Source organism: Megascapheus bottae, chromosome X (genome assembly GCF_031878675.1).
Source record: "Megascapheus bottae isolate mThoBot1 chromosome X, mThoBot2.hap1, whole genome shotgun sequence".
Classification (NCBI taxonomy): domain Eukaryota; kingdom Metazoa; phylum Chordata; class Mammalia; order Rodentia; family Geomyidae; genus Megascapheus; species Megascapheus bottae.
This window is the reverse complement of record NC_143547.1, coordinates 7,204,884-7,226,260: the sequence shown is the minus strand read 5'-3', so window position 1 is coordinate 7,226,260 and position 21,377 is coordinate 7,204,884. Positions and strand designations below refer to the sequence as shown.

At 40.7% G+C, this 21,377-nt stretch overlaps 1 protein-coding gene, 1 non-coding gene and 1 pseudogene across 2 annotated transcripts in view; 1 reads left to right on the top strand and 2 right to left on the bottom strand.

The window, feature by feature from the left end:
- Positions 1 to 21,377, top strand: part of Map3k15 (mitogen-activated protein kinase kinase kinase 15) — a 91,651-nt gene that overhangs the window by 57,788 nt on the left and 12,486 nt on the right. The window contains exons 13-19 of the mRNA XM_090326454.1: positions 47 to 142; positions 1,613 to 1,700; positions 5,658 to 5,791; positions 8,374 to 8,501; positions 10,233 to 10,363; positions 10,605 to 10,710; positions 19,109 to 19,266. Coding sequence (XP_090182580.1) covers positions 47 to 142; positions 1,613 to 1,700; positions 5,658 to 5,791; positions 8,374 to 8,501; positions 10,233 to 10,363; positions 10,605 to 10,710; positions 19,109 to 19,266 — 841 coding nt within the window. The remainder of the gene's footprint in view (positions 1 to 46; positions 143 to 1,612; positions 1,701 to 5,657; positions 5,792 to 8,373; positions 8,502 to 10,232; positions 10,364 to 10,604; positions 10,711 to 19,108; positions 19,267 to 21,377) is intronic.
- LOC150040442 (small ribosomal subunit protein uS3 pseudogene) lies at positions 4,864 to 5,495 on the bottom strand (annotated as a pseudogene).
- On the bottom strand, positions 5,494 to 5,563 carry LOC150040441 (small nucleolar RNA SNORD49). Its single transcript, XR_016533939.1, has one exon. It is a non-coding gene; the product is annotated as a small nucleolar RNA SNORD49 (small nucleolar RNA).

Below are 21,377 nucleotides of genomic sequence, written 5' to 3'. Positions count from 1 at the left end.
GTATTATAGTTTATAGATACTCATCTTATGTTTTGAAATTGTATAGCATATCCAAGTTTGATGAACGGTGTTGTTTTCTTTACGTCCATGATAATTCTGATGACTTTCAAATCTACTTTTCAACTGAAGACCAGTGTAGAAGGTAAGCAACAGGTGATTCAGGTAGCTGTAACCTATGGCAAATCATTTTTAAAGACCTTTTGTTGTGAAATTTATTTGTTTTCTTTATTACTTTCTAAAATTTTAACTTGCAGAAAGTTATTTGTATAACTTTAGGATATGATACCCATACCTCATGATCATTTAAAGTACATAATTTAATATACACCACACTCTAATTTTGGACTTCTTTTGGCGAGGGGTTATGGGGCTTGAACTCAGGGCCTGAGCATTGTCCCTGAGCCCTTTTGCTTAAAGGGTAACATTCTACCACTTGGAAGGCAGCTCTATGTCCAGTTTTCTGGTAGTTAATTGTTAATGAAAGTCTCACAGACTTTCCTGTCTGTGCTGGCTTTGAACTGTGATCCTCATATCTCAGCCTCTTGAATAGCTAGAGTTACAGGCATGAACCATTGGTGCCTAGTTTTAATTATGGAATATTTTAATTACCTATAAATAAAACCTAGTATCCATTAGCATTCACTCCCTCATTTTCTCCCAATCTCATTCCTCATGATACCAGCCCTATGCAGCCATCTGTCTAATTTCTACACATTTGCCTATTTTGGACATTTCATATATATTGAACTATATGGTATGTGGTCTTTTGTGAGTGACTTCTACTTAGCATAGTGTTTTCAAGATTCACCCATAGTATGTGTCAGTACTTCATTGCTTTTTGTGTCTAAATACTATTCCGTTGTATAAGTATGCCATGTTTTTTTTTTAAATCTTTTCATCAGTTGGTAGGTTGGAATGCTTCTAGTTTGGGTCTATTATGAATTTAGCTTCTATGGACATTCACAAGTAAGTGTTTGTGAGGAAATATGCTTGATATTTTTCTTCAAAATGCTAGGTCTTAAGGTTATTCTTGTTTAAGCTTTTGTTTTCCTAGACTATTTTTCATTAGCAATGTATGAGTTTTTAGGTTTTGTACCTCCCTGCCAACACTTGTTATTTTCTGTCCTTTTGATTATAGCCATCCTAATAGATATGAGATGAGATCTCATTGTGATTTTGCTTTGCATTTCCCCGAGGCAAAATTCTGAGCATCTTTGCATGTGTTTATTTGCCATTTATATTTTTGGTGAGCAAATGTCTAGTCAAATCCTTTTCCAAAAGGAAAAAAAAACATAATTTTGAAAAATATTGAGCGCTTGAGGAAATTAGAAAAAGCCAGAGTAAAGAATTACTGTGTATGTTTCATCCAGAATTGTTGGAAAAGATGATTAGGAATCAATACATAATTCAGTTGGTGGAGATACTGTACAGAGAGGATTCAGGTGAATATTGGAACTACATTAATAAGCATTAAAAATCCTTATCAAATCAAGGAATAGAATGATTGTTCCATGCTATGAAGGTTTGGGTTAAGTACAATGTAATGAAATGGACTAATTTCAACAGAAGAAGCAAGAGTGATCCTAACTGACACCATGTTTGTGATGTTTAGGTTTTGCTTTTTGGTCAGAGAGATGTTAACCAATGGAGTGGGCAGCTCTGTGGAGTTAGAGGGAGAGGCTGATGGAGATACCTTAGAGGTGAGTCACACTAAGTCTGAAATTAAAAGTTCTTTAATATGTCATTTTTATTAACTAAAGAAAATGTCCCAATTTTTATGTGAAAATACTCTGTTGAGTATCTTTAAAAGTACTTTTGAACTAGACAGCTGTCACCAGCCATTGCTCTCAGAGATTAAGTTTAATGTGCCTCCATAGAAATAGCTTATAACCTTGGCTTTCTCTCAAAATATTTAACAAAAATTTGGCCATGGACCAGACTGCATTTTGCTTTTGTGTACCATCTAGGATAATTTTTTTCTAAGCTAATTAGCAGTATTTATGAGACTCTAAGAGAAATAATTAGTCAGCTCGTTGCAGACTCTAGTTATATCTACTTTTTTATCATATGTTAAATGGTAACTACTTTTATATGATATGTTAAATGGTAACAATTTTCAAATGTTAGGAAAGTCAGATCATCATTAGCTGTTTAGGACAACACAGTTGTAGTCCACAGTTACTACACCACTTTATGAATGTTTAAATATTCTATAAGTTTTCACATTTGCCACTAAGTCAGGTTCTCTCATTGATTACAATTTAATGAGACTTCATTATACTTTTAAATGATGTTGAAATAATTTTCTTGAGGTTTCCTTTAGAAAATATCAAAGGGATTCATTTTAACAATTGAATCAAGTACTAGAATTATTGCTTTACTATCAAAATTTGTTGTACTAGAAATGAACTGTGAAATATAATTTGAAGGCATCAGAGAAAGGTATGAGATTTTTAAAAAAATATCCTTTATGGAGCAGGCTGATTGATAATAAAATTAGACAGTGATGAAAATACTTTAATAATCTCAATTTTCATGAGCATCCCTAGAAGTAGATCAGCAAGAACACACACACACACACACACACACACACACACACACACTCAAATGTACACACACACACACACACACACACAAAGTGAGAGAGTTTGGTGTGTATATATAAACTGCTTTCTCTAAGTAGACACAGGGAAGTGTGAGAAACAGCATTACTTTCTTTCTGTTTTGTTTCATCATAAGGAAGAATCAATTCAAAAGCCATCGTAAGCCCTTCCTTTCTTCCTTCTTTCCTTCCCTCCCTCCTTTCCTTATATCCTTCCTTCCTAGACAAAGTCTTAGAATACAGCCCAGCCTGAGCTGAAACTCTTGATCTTTCCTGCCTCTGCTTTTTTTTCTAGTCCTGGGGCCTGAACTCAGGGCCTGAACACTGTCCTTGGGTTTTCTCAAGGCTAGAGATCTACCACTTGAGCCATAGCACCACTTGCAGCTTTTTTCTGTGTATGTGGTACTGAGGAATGGAACCTGGGTCTTTGTGCATGCTAGGCAAGCACTCTGCCACTAGGCCAAACTCTTGGCTGCTGCCTCTGCTTTTTGAATGCTGGTATTACATCCAGATGTAGTAGTATATCTGGCTGCAAGAGCATTTGATGGTAGATTGTGGGAAAATAGCGATGTTAACAGTAAATCCAAATTGTCAGTCATATGGTAGATACGTATGACTGAAAAAAAGAGGAAGACCTTCTAGAATATGTCCACTTTGTTAAGATAATTTTAACTCTTATTCAATTTCAATTCCTTCCTGGGTTATTGAAAGAGGTTTGTGTCCTGACAACTTGATAAAGGACCATTCAGAAAGACACTCATTTGGGGTGCTTAACATGTTTAGGAACAGGTGTGTAGGTGTGTGTGTGTGTGTGTGTGAAAGAGAGAGAGAGAGAGAGAGGGAGGGAGGGAGGGAGGGAGGGAGAGAGGGAGAGGGAGGGAGAGGGAGAAGGAGAGGGAGAGAGAGAGAGAGAGAGAGAGAGAGAGAGAGAGAGAGAGAGAGAGAGAGAGAGAGAGAGAGAGATGGGGCTTGATTTCTGAGCCTGGGGGCTGTCCCTGAGCCCTGAGCTCTTCAGCTTGAGGCTACCACCCTACTCCGGGGCTTGGGTGTTGTCCCTGAGCTCTTCAGCTCAAGGCTACTGCCTTACCCCTTGAGCCATAGCCCTACTTCCTATTTTTTAGTGATTCATTGGAGATAAGAGCCCCTCTTTAGTACCTGGGCTGGCTTTGAACTGTGATGGTCATATCTCAGCCTCCTGAGTAGCTAGTATTATAGGCGTGAGCCACCATGGTCAGCTAGTATCAGTCTTAAATTGCAGCATTAAGATGGTGGAAACTCTCTACAAGGTGAGCTAGACTATTGTTTTATTGACTTCCATTTCATAAGATCACGCTATCAGTGCATGAACAACTGAGAAACATTTTTATGTTTTTTTTTTTTTTTTGGTTGGCCATGGCGCTTGAACTCTGGGCGTGGGCACTGTCCCTGAGTTCTTCAGCTCAAGGCTAGCACTCTGCCACTTGAGCCACAGCACTACTTCCAGTTTTCTAGTAATGAATTAGAGATGAGTCTCATGACTTTTGTTCTTGGGTTGGGTTTGAACTGTGATTCTCAGATCTTAGCCTCCTGAGTAGTTATGATTACAGGCCCGAGCCATTGGCACTCTGCCTGAGAAACATTATTAAATGAAAAGTATATAGCCTATTAATTGTAACTTTCTTGACATTCAGATGTGTTTATAATTTTTTTTGCCAGTCCTGGGCTTGAGCTCAGGGCCTGAGCATTGTCCTTGGACTTTCTCAAGGCTAGAGCTCTACCACTTGAGCCTCAGCACCACTTCTGGCTTTTTTCTATGCATGTGGTACCGAGGAATCGAACTCGGGTCTTCATGCGTGCTAGGCAAGCACTTTAACCACTAGGCCAAACTCCCGGCCCCTGTTTATAATTTTTAAATTGTGAGATAACTTCTCTATTTTTTATTGTTTTGCAAGGTGTGTGTGTGTGTGTGTGTGTGTGTGTGTGTGTGTGTGTGTGTGTTGGTATTGGAACTCGGGACCTAGGCACTGTCTCTTAATTTTTCCCCCCTCAAGGCTAGCACTCTATTACTTGAGCCACAGCTCCATTTCTGGCTTTTTTTGTGGCTAACTGGAAATATGTCTCATGGATCTTCCTATCAAGTGTGACTTCAAACCATGATCCTTAAAACTCAGTCTCCTGAGCAGCTAAGATTATAAGCATGAGCCACTGGTGCCCAGCAAGATTTTAAATGTCTTTATGGAACAGCATCCAGGCTCCAGATATAGGTTTCAAAGGAGACCCTGTTACACTGTAGGGAATGCCTGTGACATGACATTCACTCTTTTGCTCTGAGATAGGGTGGTTGACAGGATCTCATCTTTGGGCTCCACAATGCTCTCATGGTCAGTCAAGGATGTCTTAGGGCCAGTCTTGCTATTTAGGTCCCAGGACAGCATGATCTTCACTTTGATTTGCAGTATACCCTGTCTGAGCAGTACTTGGCCCACGGTACTTTCAACATAATAGCAAACAGATTCCCCACTGTGGATCATCAGGTCATCCACAAACTTTGTGAACTTAATCTTCCCTACTTGGATTGTCCCAGACACTACAACCTCATGGTCTTTAGCCCCATTCTCCACAATAAACTGCAACCCACCATAGGAGGCTCTGGGCACAGCAAGCCCTCCTAGGCGTTGGAATGCAGAGACTCTGCCTGGACAATGACACATACTTGTCTGGGGATTTTTCAGCCTTCAAGGAAGGCAAACCTCTTCTCAACGACTGCAGTCAATTTCTGGTTGTACTGACCTTTCTCACTAAGAACATTCTGTGTCCTGGTAGCCAAGATTATCATTTATGTCCTGGTGGGTATAATTCAGACATCGATTCCAGACTAGCCATCTTCAGGCAGCCTCCAAGTTAAGAAATTCATTCAGTGCAGCACGTAAATGTCAGTTCTCACCTCTGACAGCACTTCCTTTTACTACTGTCATCAGTGCAACTTCAGGGTTTTCAAGGGCTTTTCAAGTGGCAGTTACACACTTTATTTTTTACCCTGTTTTGTCTTGTTTTGTTTTGCACCCCCTTTCTTTAGTATGAGTATGATCTTGATGAAAATGGAGAAAGGATTGTCTTGGGGAAAGGCACCCACGGGATTGTGTATGCAGGCCGAGATCTGAGCAATCAAGTGCGAATAGCCATCAAAGAAATCCCTGAGAAAATCATCAAGTGAGTTGGGACTTTCAAACTATGTACTTTGCTATCTAATACCATATCCCAGGCCTATACTGACCACACAGAGGGTTTAAAGATGTAAGCTGTGTCCAGAGAATTTCCAATTGTTATAATATGATTGGGGTTAGAGGTGTAGTTCACATTATAACAATTGGAAATGGTTATGATTTGCTTCGATTATCATTACAGAAATTAAAGGAAGTTAAAAAATTCAGAGATTGGAAAAAAAAGAAAAGATTTGTGGAGAGATCAATCATAGTTTGTCAATCAGACTTTTTTTTCTTCTTTTCTTTTTTTTTTTTAATACTCAGCCCTCAACCTTTCCTGTGGATTTTGGGCTATTTTTTCTAATCATCATTAATGTTACTTTATTTCAACATTATTTTTAAACCTTATCAAGTGTTCCCTTCTTGGAAAACTTATATCCCATCTAAATTTAAACAACAGTGTTTACTGTTGAGTGTTTTCTGTAGAGAATCTATCTACATACATGGTTATCACTACAGCATGAAAAATAATCATCCCTGGAGTGCAGGCATGGGAACCATAGCTGTAGGGCTGGCACCAACACTCAATACTGATGGATATGTGCATAAATGGCCCTAAGTGATATTACTGAGGGACTGGGGATAGGGTATAGATGATTTCTAGCAACTCTAAGGCCATTCATTTATGAATCTATTCATCTGCAGTATAAGAGAAGATTACGTAATCATAAGACAAGACCAGAAAAGAGCTAATCCAATTTCATTATGTTATCAATATGAAAACCAAAACTGGAAGAAGATAAATGACTTCTCTGAGGAGCCTGCAAAAACAAGCCTAGGAGCCTGGGCTCTTGAGTTCGTCATCTAGCATTCTGACTCCTATTCTTGTGATAGATAGAGGTGTTGCAGTTGTCTCGATGTGGGGAATTTCTGGCTTGTACACATACTACTTCCTTCATTTGATAGCATTAGCAATTAAAATATTTCACTGCCCCATAGCAGTTCCTGGGATTTTAGAACTAGGATTTTAGATACCATTTTCCCCAATTTGCCTAAATTTATTAAGATTAGATACCTTTGGCACCCAAAAGTCTTGGCTGGTAGTAGGGACTGATAGGTGACAAGGCAATTGTTCATGATCCTAAGATACTACCAGTGGAGCAGGGAATGTAGAATTAAAACAGAATTGTTTTAAAACAAAATACATTCAGAGAATAACAAACCCCTTTTATGGCTTGAATGTGGGATATGGAATAGTAGAGAGCACTTGAGGCAACAATAAAATTGGGGGGAGAATTAAATTCATTGCATAATCTATAAAACTAGGTAAATTAAGAAGATGGGTAGAGTTGGACATGATAGGGGAGAATGATAAAAGGGTTATACTGATCTCAATGCATTGTACTTATAAATGGTTATATTGACTGGTTACACTGACTTAAAGATAATAAAAATATAAAAAGTTGGATACATAAAAATCTTTCCCTCTATCATAGATAATAAGAATGGTTATATTAAGATGTCATGTGGCCTGTGGTTTGTGTATAGAATTTATGGAATGAAGTGCTATTGTGAAAATTGTGATTTGTGAAAAGGAGATCATTCCCGGGATGGAAAATGAATTAAAGCCTCAGATTCTCGGAATGGCCATATCATTAGGTGTAGATTGAGTCTGGAGAGTAAGACTAGAGGGTAGCTGAGCCCAGAAACTTCTACAACATTACCCTTCATGGGAGGAGGAGAAACTGCTGAGAGAAGTAAAACCAGTTAGTGAGTCCAGGCCCTAACAATAGAGATGGTAGCAGTAGAAACCACTGTCTAATCCTTGAGCACATATCTGTGTCTCCACTGGTGCCTGGAAACACGAGGTACTTTGGTCCCCAGCATCCCTACATGGCTAGTATTAGTACAGGTTAAATATTTCTTATCTGGAATGCCTTGGACTAGGCATGTTTCAGATTTTGACTTGTTTTGCATACATTTAATAAGGTCTATTGGAGATGGGACTCGAGATGGGACTTATGTTTCATATACTCTTTCTATACATAGACTGAAGCTAATTTTGTAATGTATTTCAGTGTGCCTTCCTTTTGACTGAAGCCCATCATACAAAGTCAAGTGTGGAATTTCCTACTATTTGGTGTCAGGCTGGCACTCAAAAATTGTTGGAATGTGGAGCATGTTGAATTTTCAGATTAGTGATGCACAGCCTGATCCCTGTTTGTTTTGGGGGGGATCCATGGGGCTTCAACTTGGCCTGGTCGCTGTCCCTGAGCTCTTCATCTCAAGGCTATCACTTTACCCCTTGATCTAAGCCCCACTTCCCATTTTCTAGAGGTTAACTGGAGATAAGAGTCTCGGGTCTTTTTGTGCCCGGGCTGGTTTTGAACTTTGATCCTCGGATCTCAGCCTCCTGAGTAGCTAGGATTGTCCCATGTTTTTTAGATGGGAAGTTGAGTGGGTTCATGAAAACCAAAGGATAGAGTATTTATGGAAAAGATGGCCAACAGGCAGATGCGAGGTGCTATGAAGCCCTACAGCCCCTAGGATTTAGCAGATGATGTCAGGTTTATTTTTTTTCTACAATAGGTACTCTCAGCCTCTGCATGAAGAGATAGCCCTGCACAAGCACCTCAAACACCGCAATATTGTCCAGTACCTGGGCTCTGTTTCAGAGAATGGCTACATTAAGATATTTATGGAACAGGTACCTGGAGGTAAGTATATTTTTTGCTGTCTTCTAGTCTCATATTCTTAAAATCACTCATAAAAATAAAATGGACATTAAAATAGTCCTATCAGGACCAGGCACCAGTGTCTCATGCCTATATCCTGGCATGGTTCAAAGCCATCCCAGGCAGGAAAGTCTGTGAGACTCATCTCCAATTAACCACCAAAAAAGTCAGAAGTAGAGTTGTGGCTCAAGTTATATAGCACTAGCCTTGAGTACAGAGCCTTGGGAACAACACATAGGTCTAAGTTCAAACTGTAGAACTGGCACACACAAAAAAATTGTCTTACCATTTGAAAAAAAAAGAGAGACCTTTTAGAGGTTGAAAACTAGGAGTTCTTCTGATGAGTTGGATACAAGCCTTCCAAATTTCTGATCTGTTTATTCTACCCAGAAATAGTTACTATTTACTAAATACCAGCACTGGAGACAAAGAGATGAAGAAAGGAGAGTCTCTAGTCTTGAGTACTTTGCAGTCTAGGGGTTTAAAGGTGCTTTGGAAAAGGGTAGAGGAGACACAGATTTTTAAAGGTGACAATGAAAAATGATACATTGTTACTGAAATCATATGCAAGTGTTTTAGCCACAAACTCCTCACCAGTAGGCAACAGAGTATAACTGGTAAGACTTTCCTGGATCTGAACTGTTTGGTTTGAATGAGCCCAGCTATCCAAAGCTGTGTGATCTCTGACAAATTATTTAACTTCATATCCTCAGCTTTCTGGAGGAATAAATGAACTATAAAGTTGGAGGAATAATAGTTACTATAATGATTAGAGGAATAATTAATGAAATTCTAACAACTATTTCAGTAGGTCATTTGGTGAGTTAAATGAGATAATCTATGTATAGCTCTTAAAATAGTGCCTGAGAGTGAGCAAGAGTAAGTGAGTAAATATTCTTGATTGATAAAACTTTAAATTAATTATTGAGTCGGGAGCATAACCTAGTGGTAGAATGCTCACCTAGCATGCATGAAGTCCTGGGTTCAATTCCTGAGTACCACATAAACAGAAAAAGTCAGAAGTGATGCAGTGGCTCAAGTGATGGAGTGGTAGCCTAGACCAAAAAAACAAAAACAAAAACAAAAACAAACCTCAAGGACAGGGCCAGGAGTTTGGCCTAGTAGTAGAGTGCTTCTCTAGCATGCATGAAGGCTCGGGTTCAATTCCTTGGTACCACATACTTAGAAAAAGCCGGAAGTGGTGCTGAGGCTCAGGTGGTAGAGCTCTAGCCTTGAGAAAAATCCAAGGACAATGCTCAGGCCCTGAGCTTAAGCCCAGGACTGGCAAAAAGAAAAAAAAACTCAAGGACAGTGCCCAGGTCCCAAATTCAAGCCCCAGGGCTGGCAAAAAATAAAAATGAAAAAAATCAGTAATTATTGACTAAAGACAAATATCAAGTTAAAAATGTCACAACATTCAGGAGGATGAGATCTAAGGATCATAGTTCAAAGCCCTCCGCAGCAGGAAAGTCCATGTGACTCTTACCTCCAATTAACCACCAACGAGTCAGGTATGGTGCTGACTCAAATAGCATCAGCCTTGAGTGAAAAAGCTAATAGACAGATCCTAGGCCCTGAGCTCAAATCCCAGTACAAGCACACAAAAGTCATCTTGATGTACTCTGCTGAACTCTTACAATTTTTTGAATCTTGGAATTTTTGAATCTTTGTCATACTGTTAAGATTTGTTTCTTTTATTGTGTCTATTTCCAGGAAGTCTTTCAGCTCTCTTAAGATCCAAATGGGGACCGATGAAGGAGCCCACTATCAAATTTTATACCAAACAGATCCTGGAAGGCCTAAACTATCTCCACGAAAACCAGATAGTGCACAGGGACATAAAGGTATTGATCTTTCTAAGCTACTCGGGTGACATTGTTCTCATATCAGTCACAGGAGCTGTCAGTGCAATATGTGCTGAGCACCTTGTCCACAGAAGGAGATGGATTAGCAAGACGTCTCCATTTCCATCTCCACCATGGCTAAGCCCGGTCTTCTTGAGACAGGGTTTTATGGTCCCAAACTCCATGGTGTTACTTTGCTTGAATCTGTCTTTAAGTACTTGATAGTGTTCTTTCTCTCCAGGGTGATAATGTTCTGGTAAACACCTATAGTGGAGTGGTGAAGATCTCTGATTTTGGGACCTCGAAACGTCTTGCAGGAGTGAACACGTATACGGAGACCTTTATGGGTAAGCAGAACAGAAAAAGGATGCGCCACGGCATGCTGAAGTTAAACTTCCTGCCTAAATTGCGGTCATTCACAAGTTACTTAAAAGCAACTATAGCCGGGTGCCAGTGGTTCATGCCTTTCATCCTAGCTAGGCAGAGACTGTGATCTGAGGGTTGTGGTTCTAAACTAACCGGAACAAGAACTTTTTTTAAATCTGGAAAGTCACCAGAAAGTTGGAAATGGAGCTATGGCTCAGTAGTAGAACACTAAGCACTAGCCTTGAGTAAAAAAACAAACGAACAAACAAACAATGCTCAGGGTCAGTGCCCTGGACTCACGTTCAAGTCCCAGGAATGACACCAAAACTAAATAAAGGAAAAAAAGCAACTGCAGCCAAAATTTTACTCCTTGGAAAGAAGTACTGACTTTTTTTTTTGGCCAGTCCTGGGCTTGAGCTCAGGGCCTGAGCACTGTCCTTGGACTTTCTCAAGGCTAGAGCTCTACCACTTGAGCCTCAGCACCACTTCCGGCTTTTTTCTGTGTATGTGGTACAGAGGAATTGAACCCGGGTCTTCATGCATGCTAGGCAAGCACTTTAACCACTAGGCCAAACTCCCGGCCCCAGTACTGACTTTTTAATAGATAAAAGTTTATGGTCTTTGAAGGAGAAACAAAGATTCCCAAGGTCTTGCATGATAGGCTTATAAATAGCTGTCCTAATTGAGAAGCTCTGTAGTAAGCTATAGAAAAGGCTTTTCTGTGTCTTATTTGGGACTTATTTATTTATTTATTATTTGTTGGTGGTGGGGCTTGTCCTCGAACTTTTCTGCTCTAGGTGAATGCTCTACCACTTTGAGCCACAGTTCCACTTCCAGTTTTCTGGTGATTATTGGAGATAATAATCTCATGGGGTTTCCTGCCCAGGCTAGCTTTGAACCACAATCTTTAGATCTTAGCTTCCTGAGTAGCTAGGGTTAAAGACATGAGTTTGTGTCTTATTTTTCGGTGAAAAATGTGTCAGCTTTGAAGACGTTTATTTAGCACAAGAGTTTTTGGGTGTCAATCATTAGGTACCCAGTCTCCATCAGAAGAGAATTTTAATTGACCAAAAATGATTTTTTAAGTTATAGGACAAAAGGAGGTTAATGTGTGTCAAGATGGGAAGGTCCCATTCCAGGGATCCATAAACGGTCCCACAGAAAGTTATGTGCTGGATCTAGATTTTATCATTTTGGGTATGCATATATGTGTATGTGAAAATACATAGAGCACTGGCCCTTTTTCTCTTTGCATTTTACAACCCTAATTGAGAATGACTTATATCCCTCCTCCTGTTTGGAAGCCACCAATTAGCTTGGCAATAAATAGTAATGGGGCCTTGGAATGACAAGGAGTTATTTCAAAAACAAAACCCCCAACAATTTATCTCATAATTAGCATCCCAGAGAAGGAAAAGAAATCACAAAGAAAACACATGTATAATTCATGATCACATATCATGTTTCCCAAGTAATTGACTTGGAGAGGCATGAATTTAGCATTGTAAAGGGATGCAGGGGTGTTGTGGGGATAATAAGGAAAGGGGATGTCTCAGTTTGATTAGGAAATTCCCCTGCATATAATTACTCTTTACAAAACACAGCAGTTCTGTAAAGAAATCTGAGCTGATTGGTACAGAACTCTGGGTCAGGTGGATCTCTTGGAACTTTGCTGCATTAATTCTTTGAGGCCATGTGCTCTTTGAAAGGACAACCAAGTGCTTGGTCTAGATCCTTCCCCTCTTGTGTTCCTTTGAAGGACCTTTGCCATAGACATGCTAAAATGATTGGAACAGGTGGTTTTTGTTAGTCATTTTTTTTTGCCAGTCCTGGGCTTGAGCTCAGGGCCTGTGCACTGTCCTTGGACATTCTCAAGGCTAGCACTCTACCACTTGAGCCCCAGCACCACTTCCAGTTTTTTTCTACGTATGTGGTACCAAAGAATTGAACCCGTGTCTTCCTGCATGCTTGGCAAGCACTCTACCACTAGGCCAAACTCCTGGCTCCAGTTTGTCATTTTTATTTGTTTATTTGTTTGCTGTGTTAGGGATAAACCCAGGGCCTAAGCATGGTAAACAAATTCTCTCCTACTGAGCCACACCTCCAACCCTCTTGTTCTTTTTGTGGCAGTTTTAACAGCTTTCTTGAAGTATAACTTACATATCATAAAAGCACTCAGTGGTAGCTATTGAATTTCTATGTGAGGGGATTTGTGTGCTTTGAGTACTCCACAAACATGAATGATACAATATGGTGTAGGGATGTTTAGGGGTTCTTTTATTGTTTATTTGGGGGGTTGCATCTAGTTTATTTTACTTAGTGTGAAGTTTGCAAGGCTCAGTCTTCTATGGCACATACCAAAGCTTTCTTCCTCTTTAGTTGAGTTGTCTAACATGGATAATATACATGTGCCTGTGATTAATCATATAAGAATCTTTCTGAGCCAGGCACTGGTGGCTCATGCCTGTAATCACAAGTACTTAGGATCTTAGGATCACGGTTCAAAGTCAGCCCAGGCAGAAAAATGTACAAAACTCTTAGCTTTGATAAACTACCAAAAAGCACAAGTGGTAGAACATCAACCTTGAGTGGTAAAAGCTAAGGGACAGCACACAGGCTTTGAGTTCAAGCCCCGGGACCAGCACACGCACAAAAGCTTACCTTTATGTGGTCATATGTTTTCATCTCTCTCATATAGACAGCTGATATTAGAACTTAGAACAAGCCGGGCTCCAGTGGCTCACACCTGTAATCCTAGGTACTCAGGAGGCTGAGATCTGAGAATCACCGTTTAAAGCTAGCCTGGGCACAAAAGGACCCGAGACTCTTATCTCCAATTAACTGCCAGAAAACCACCGTGGCTCAAGTAATAGAGCACTAGCCCAGGAGCAGAGTTCAAGCGCCACAACTGACCCAAAAAACTTAGAACAGGAACTCTGGTTTGAACTATGGCTACAAACATACTTCAAGGAGTGGTTCATATCTTGACTCAACCAGTTGTTTGTTGTATGACTATAGCCATATGGCTTACCCTCTGTGTGCCTCTTATTTTTTCATAAGTGAGTTGCAAATGCTCGTAGTTCCTATGATTAGGGTGTTTAAGGAATAAATAGGTTACTATAAAGTGCTTTGTTTCCTAGATTCTGAAATGGAAGCATTTGTTAATCATATAAATATTATAAATACTAATGTGGACTTAGAAGTCACAGGTTATTGAAGCCAGGGGGAATCTTTGAAAGAATTGGGTTTCCACGTGTTATTAACCAGGGTATCAAGGAATTGAACCTGGGTCTTTGTGCATACTAGGCAAGTACTTTACCACTAGGCCAAACTCCCAGCCCCTGTGAAACTCATCTTAACCGCTATTGTATTTGACTCCGACTGTCTCTGTACATCCTACCCAGAGCAGTGGACCTCTCCTAGCCACCCCCAGATCACAAAGAGAGTCATAATGGCATTTGAAGGGGCCATAGGCCATGGCCTCTGAGACAGTTTAGCTTCTTTTCCCTCAACTCTTTACCTACTCACCATCTGCTGGAAGGTGAGGACAGGAGCCCTACAAGTTGTCTCTCCACTCGCATTCTTTGTTGTTGTCGTTTTCTTTTCATTGTTGCTGGTAGAGGTGCTTGAACTCAGGGCCTAGGCTCTGTCCCTGAGCTCTTTTGTTTAAGGTTAGTTCTCTACCACTTTGAGCCACAGCTCTACTTTCAGTTTTCAGGTAGTTTCTTAGAGATAAGTCTCATGGATATTCCTGCTCAGGCTGGCTTTGAATCATGATCCTCAGATTCTGAGTAGCTAGGATTACAGGCATGAACCACCAGCTCCCAGCAATTTGGGTAGCACTCTTGTAGGCTAGCTTTATATGCTCTGTGCCTGGCTTGTCTTTCCTGCTAATATCTCTTGCTAGATGCATGCTTCCTGGGGATGGTTCTTTGATTACTTGAATTACTTGGGTTGTCTCCCCCCGCTTCTGTTGGCTGTATACAGAGTGGATGTTTACCCTGTCAATGCAGTAGTAAATTAAATGGTATGTCTAGGCTTCCATCATTGTTCTTTACCTATAATTACACGTGAACAAGCGTTGGAAAGTCTTATTTCTGCTAATCTTACTGAGACAGCTTTTTCCTCCAGCACATTTCTTTATCTACTTACACTGATGAGTCATGTTACGGTGTGTAGTCCAGTGATTCCTTTGGTTTTCTGTTTCTATTGGATAGTGCCCAACAACATACCATTGTGAAAGTCAGATGAACAATATGTGGAGATACGCTATAAGCCATTAACTGCTAAGAGTCAGGTAAGGGGCCAGTCTTCAAGGTGGTCCCTACCTCCTGGTAATTTTTCCATTGTATAATCCCCACCTTTGAATGTGGCCTAGACTTGACTTCACTTCTAGTGACTGTAATAAGTAGAAGTAATGGTATGTGGCCTAGAAACTTGGCCATAAAAGGCAAAGCAGAGAGCATCCCTTTTTTTCTTCAGATCATTGTATCCAAGGGAAGCCATATCTTAGACATACCTATGGAGGATTCCATGTGGCAAGAAAGGAAAGCCTCCTGATGATCCTAACCCAAATGAAACAGCCCAGTGCAGCGTTCAGATGAGGTAGCCCCAGACCATTTTGACCAAAGCCACATTCACCCAACTGGCTACTTCTGGATTCCCACTTTTAGATGCTGTGTGAGGTCAAAATGAACTTTTTTTCTACTACATGCTAGCAAACCCTCTACTTGTTCCTTTTAAGCTAGTAAATTTGATAACTTGTTATACAGGCATAACTAAAATGGATGTCATCTCTATGTTCTTGTTTCTAAAGCAATACTTCCTATAGCCCCACAGAAAGAAAATCTCTAAATTTATCATTAAGAAGGCTAAATTGTCACCAACTATGAGAAAAGTATACCAAGTCATTTGATCCAGATCCATTAGCCATTGCTAATTTTATATTTTAATTAATTAATTAATTTTATTTCATCAAGATCCATTAGCCATTGCATCTTTATTTTCTGCTACTGGATGATGCAGACATATTCTTTTGCTCTTTTAAAAACTCTTTTTTGCAATTATATTGGTTAGAGTCAAGGCAGAAAAGCCGCATCCCCTCATTATTTTCTCAGAGTTTGGTGGAAAGAATAATTTGAACGCTGAACCCCAAAAGACAGAAAGAGATTGAGATATCGGGAAGAAGAACTAAAACTTTGAGGAGGTGTATGACCAAAATAGAGCAAGAACCTCTGACTGGAGAGGTAAAACTGGCTCTGGGAGTATAGAGGGAGTAAAAAACAAATTACAAAAACTCTGAAGAAGGGAGTGCTTGTGGTTCACACCTGTAGTTCTAGTTATTTAAGAGGCTGAGATCTGAGGATCACAGTGCAAACCAGCCCAAGCAGGAAAGTCTGTGACACTCTTATCTCTAGTTAAACACCAAGAGTAGAGCTGTGGCTCAAGTAGTAGAGTGGCCTTGATCAGAAAAGCTTAGGGATAGTGCTCAGGCCTTGAATTCAAGCCCCAAGACTGACACACCCATACACAAAAGACTGGAGCCAGCGGAGGGTCCAGGGAATAGCTGGCATACAGGAACAGCAAATTCCTCCCTGTCCCCCAGGGTCTCTTTAGTGCCCCCTCGTTAATTAACAGTTAACAGTTGCAGTTGAAGCAGAAATGGGATTTCTAGAATCCCACACACAGCATCACAGAGCAAAGCTGGAAGATGATAGCTGAAATAAACATCAGTGTCAAATCTTTAATTAAAGAATTTAATAATTAACTCATTATGCATTTGTTAGAAACCATCTCCCTGTTAACATCACTCCCTCTGTTATCCACAGCAGCAGCAGCAGCCTGTATTGTGTCACCGGAAGTTCACTTCCTGGGGCTCTGGGATTTCCTCATACTGCATTAAGTGCAAGTGCAAGTACCTCCCTCCATCTTGCACAATTTTGCAACCAACTGAAACACTTCCTTGTCAGGCTTTCAGATCTGAAACCAAAGTCACTGTGTCCCATTGATCTGTTGTGTTTACTAATACAAGCCAACTAACGTTTGACCTTGAGTCAGTTGAAATTAAATACAGTTACACATTCAAATAATTTAAATTTCATTTCTTGGATCCCAGTAGCCACATTTCAATAGCTCTGTAGTCATGTGGCTGATTTATTGGACTATTTTGGATTATACCTGACTCCATAGAATCTATTTCCATCATTATAGAGTGTTCTATTGGTTAAAGACTCCTGGAGTCTTTAAAATGATCATAGAAATGAAAAAAATGCTAATAAGACGGCTCTTTGAGAGAAGGAATGGAGAGAAGAAGAGGGGGGAAATGCGGCACGAATTCAATGAGTACCGTACAAACAAGAAGAGTGAGGGGATGGGTGGGTAGAGGAGGACTAGATGGGAATGTTGAAAGGGATGGCATTGATGAAAATGTTATATTCGTAATCTGCTTTGTGAAATGACAAGTCCTTTGTGTAACTACCTGAAGAAAATACAAAGGAAATTATCTTCAGGAAAAGAACCTGAAGAACTTTTTGTTTCCTTTGAAACAAAAACAGCCAAGCTGGGCTGTGGTGATTTACGCCTTTAATCTTAGCTACTCAGGAGGCTGAGATCTGAAGATAATAAGGTCAGAAGCCAGCCTGAGTAGACAAATCTGTGAGACTCTTATTTCTAATTAACCAGCAAAAAGCTAGAAGTGCAGTTGTAGCTGACATGGTAGAGCACTAACCTTGAGTGGCTATGGAAGAAAGCTAATGGAGAGCACAAAGCCCTGAGTTCAAAATAACAACAGCAAAACCAAGACAAACAAAAACCACCAACCAACCTCAGGAAACCTTTGATTGTATGCTATTGAAAGAGTTCCTTTGATTTACCCAGTGTTGGTTTTATGTTTTGGCTAAGGTCATCTGTGGGTTTACTGTCTTATTCTCAACCACTGTCTTATTTCATCTACTTTCCCAGTCCCACACATGTGCTTTCTCTTTATTTTTTTCCTTTCCTCATGCCTCCTTTCACGAAAGAACAAGGACTTTTGCTCCCAGACCCATTGATTGACCTCTCTTACACTCCCCTTCGAGTCTTTCCCTTCAGCAATCCCTTCTTCTGTCACTCTGGTTCCCACTTTCCCGGTGGCAGCCTGTATGGTTTGTAACCTATAGGACAAAGTGCAAAGTCAGAGCCTTCAGAGCACACAGCTTGCCCTTTGGGGCTGTATCCTTGCCGTGCTAGTTAATTCTTCCCGTGCCCTGACCCAGGTAAAAATGATCACTTGCCATTTCCTGGACTCTGTCTATGTTTCACACTGATATCCTTCACTCAGGCTTCACATAGACGTCCTCCCATCTCTTTTTCTACTCACTGTAACCTTCACAGAAATCTACTTCACTGACAGTACCAGCCAGTCTCCTTTGGATCGAATTTGTTGTAAGCTCATACTTTCTTCAGGCTGCTCCCAACCCATGCACTCACAAAAGTCCTAGAACCCGTATGAAACCATTTCTTCCATGAAACAAATTGTGAAAACTTCTTTCAACAGTGCTCACTGAGATGCTTCATACCCAGTTATTTCCCTCTCCTTTCCCAGAGGTTAGACCTACATCATACCCTAACATTCTCCATGCATCCTCTTCCTCTGTCTTTCATAAAGCCCTCTTTCCAATGTAACCCTTGTACATCCAGTCTTGTCTTAGTCTTTACCTCTCAGAGACCAAAACTGATGCAGCCATACTGGCTCAAACCAGGAAGAATTCAGCACTTCTCTGCCTTTTCAGCCCTCTGTGCATGCCTCTGTCACAGCTCTTAGCACATGTAATCATCATTATTGCCACCATTGTTTCTGTGACCTCCACTAGATCCTTTTAACCGTGGCCATATTTCAGTTGTCCTATATTTGCTGTATACTAAAATATGCTTACTGAATTGAATTAGGTTCATTCATCCTTTACAATATGAAAGGAACCCTCCTCATCTTTGGTCAAAAGGTGACACAGAACTGCATGCCTGTGGTTTGTACCTGTAATCCTAGCTAATCAGGAAACTGAGATCTGAGGATCATGGCTCAAACCCAGCCTGGATAGGGAAGTCTGTGAGAGACTGTTATTCCTGAAGAACTACTCCCCCTGCAAAAAAAATCAAGAAATGGAGTGGTGGCTCAACTGGTAGAGTGCCAGCCTTATACACAAAAGCTCAGAGATAGTGCTTAGGCTCTGAATTCAAGTCTGGCATACACACACAGAAGAAAGTGCTGCAAGCACATTATTCATGCATAAAACAAGGCTTCATCCACCATTAATGAAACAGTTAAGTCCATGTACTCATGTACTACCTAGATTTTAAGTAATATAGCATCCCTAATTTTCGTTCTTTTGGTTTTCCGTGTAGGTACTCTGCAGTACATGGCACCAGAGATTATTGATCAAGGACCTCGAGGTTATGGTGCCCCAGCTGATATCTGGTCCCTTGGCTGCACCATCATTGAAATGGCCACCAGTAGGCCCCCATTCTATGAGCTCGGTGATCCTCATGCTGCCATGTTCAAAGTAAGATGTATTTGGTCATTTAGGTGGTTTAGCTGTTGGGGGACAAAGAGCCCCAACGGTGAGTGCAGGTTTATGCTGTTAAGGTGAGTGTAGCACATTCAGTGGGCTCTACCCTCACACCAAGTGCCAGAGTAATTCCAATGCCCAGATCTCAGGCAAACAAAACTCTTCTGATCTTTAAAATCTCAACAGAACCCAAATGCAAGGGGTGGAGGGAGAGCAGCAACAGACTAGACTCCCCCAACATATCAGTGACCATCTGATCCATCCAGTTGGTATGATTGAAGATCATACCTGTAGTTTTCATCCCAGGCTAGCTGGTACTGGGAAAACCATAACACTCACCCTGGAGTCATGGCTCTGTGTCTGTTCTGTGACCTCTTGTGAAATTTAGGAAATCCAGATAAATAAGGCCATAACTTTAATGCAGCCATAGGGCACGTCTGACTCCCATGCTCCTCTTCTGTCTCTTATTTTGCATTAGCTAATTAGCTGTGTGAATTCTCTAAAAATACATATGTGTGTTTTGGCAGTGCCATCTAATGTCAGTTTTTCTTGCTATCAAGAGTTAATATTTTATGACCCCTGTGCTATTTCTGGGATCCAAGAATCTTTCAGAAAAATGTACTAAACTCCTGGGCAGTGATGTCTGAAACTTTTTCTTTTTTCTTTTTTTTTAAATTAGAATTTATTTAAACCTTTTTTAGTTTTCTTTTTTTTTTGCCATTCCTGGGCTTGAGCTCAGGGCCTGAGCACTGTCCTTGGACTTTCTCAAGGCTAGAGCTCTACTACTTGAGCCTCAGCACCACTTCCGGCTTTTTTCTATGTATGTGGTACCGAGGAATTGAACCCGGGTCTTCATGCATGCTAGGCAAACACTTTAACCAGTAGGCCAAACTCCCGGCCCCTGAAACTTTTTCTTACCTAAGGGGGACTATTATTGGTTTGTGTCACTCAAAATGATATGTGGAATCCAGAACCCCCAATAAGGCAGTGTGGAAATAGGGTATTTACAGGGATAATTGAGTTAAAAGACCAACAGAGTGGGTGCTAATGTAGCATGACAAGCTATTTAGAAGGCTGAAGCAGGAAGATTGAAAGTTGGAGGCGAATTTAGTGAGATTTTTGTCTCAGAAGTCACTTACACTTGGGCAGAAAGACAGATACATACACAGGGAGATGAGTACAGGAAGGCATCCAGGAAGAATGCAAACTGAAAGTAGGCTGGAGTGAGATACAAGGAATACCAGAGATGGTCTTGCAACAAGCAGAAGCATAGGAGTGTGAAAGGATAGATGGAATCTGGTCTCCGCAACACTTTGACTTCTGACTTGCTGCCTGTAAAACTATGAGACAGTCCACTCCTGCTGTTCATTTCTGTGGTGCTTTGTTACCAAAGGACCAGAGGATTGATAAAGGAGCTTTGGAATCAGTGGCTGAAATCTGGAGGATCATGATTCGAGGCAAACCCAGGCAGAAGTTTGCCTAGACTTTCTTTCCAAAATAAGTAGCAAAAATGAGGGCTGGTGGCATGGTTCAAGTGACAGACCACCAGCTGAGCATGTAAGCCAAGCAACCATGAGGCCCTGAGTGCTGAAGAAATATAAGAAGTGATGTGCTTCCACGGTGCTGACTGCATCTGCTGCGTTCTTTCTGAGAGGCAGAGAGGAAGCCATCTCTTTCCATTTTTTTTGTCTGTGCATACCCTAGTACTGGTGGGTATTGTTAACATCTCTCCCCTCCACTTGGGAGGAGAAGTGCCCTGAATTGCAAATCTTAGTGACATGATTCTATCCACCATTTACTGTTGTCAGAACACAGCTCTGGAGCTGTGCATTCTGACAGTGAGCAGTGTCCTGGGAATGGGACATGCCCAGCTAGTCAAGGACATTTGGGGAAAATGAATTCAAAATCTCTGAAGCTCCTAGATCTCATGTAGGGGAGCAAGGGAAGTTAAGCCAGCTGCTGCTATGGGAGCTGGCCATGAGCAGGATTTAGAAGACAGAATGGCTTCTACCCCTCCACTATCTAGTGGTCTTGGAAAAAGATACCTTAAGTAGATTAGTGCGCCACCTCTGGTGGGAACAATTACACAGGAAGGAATATTGCAT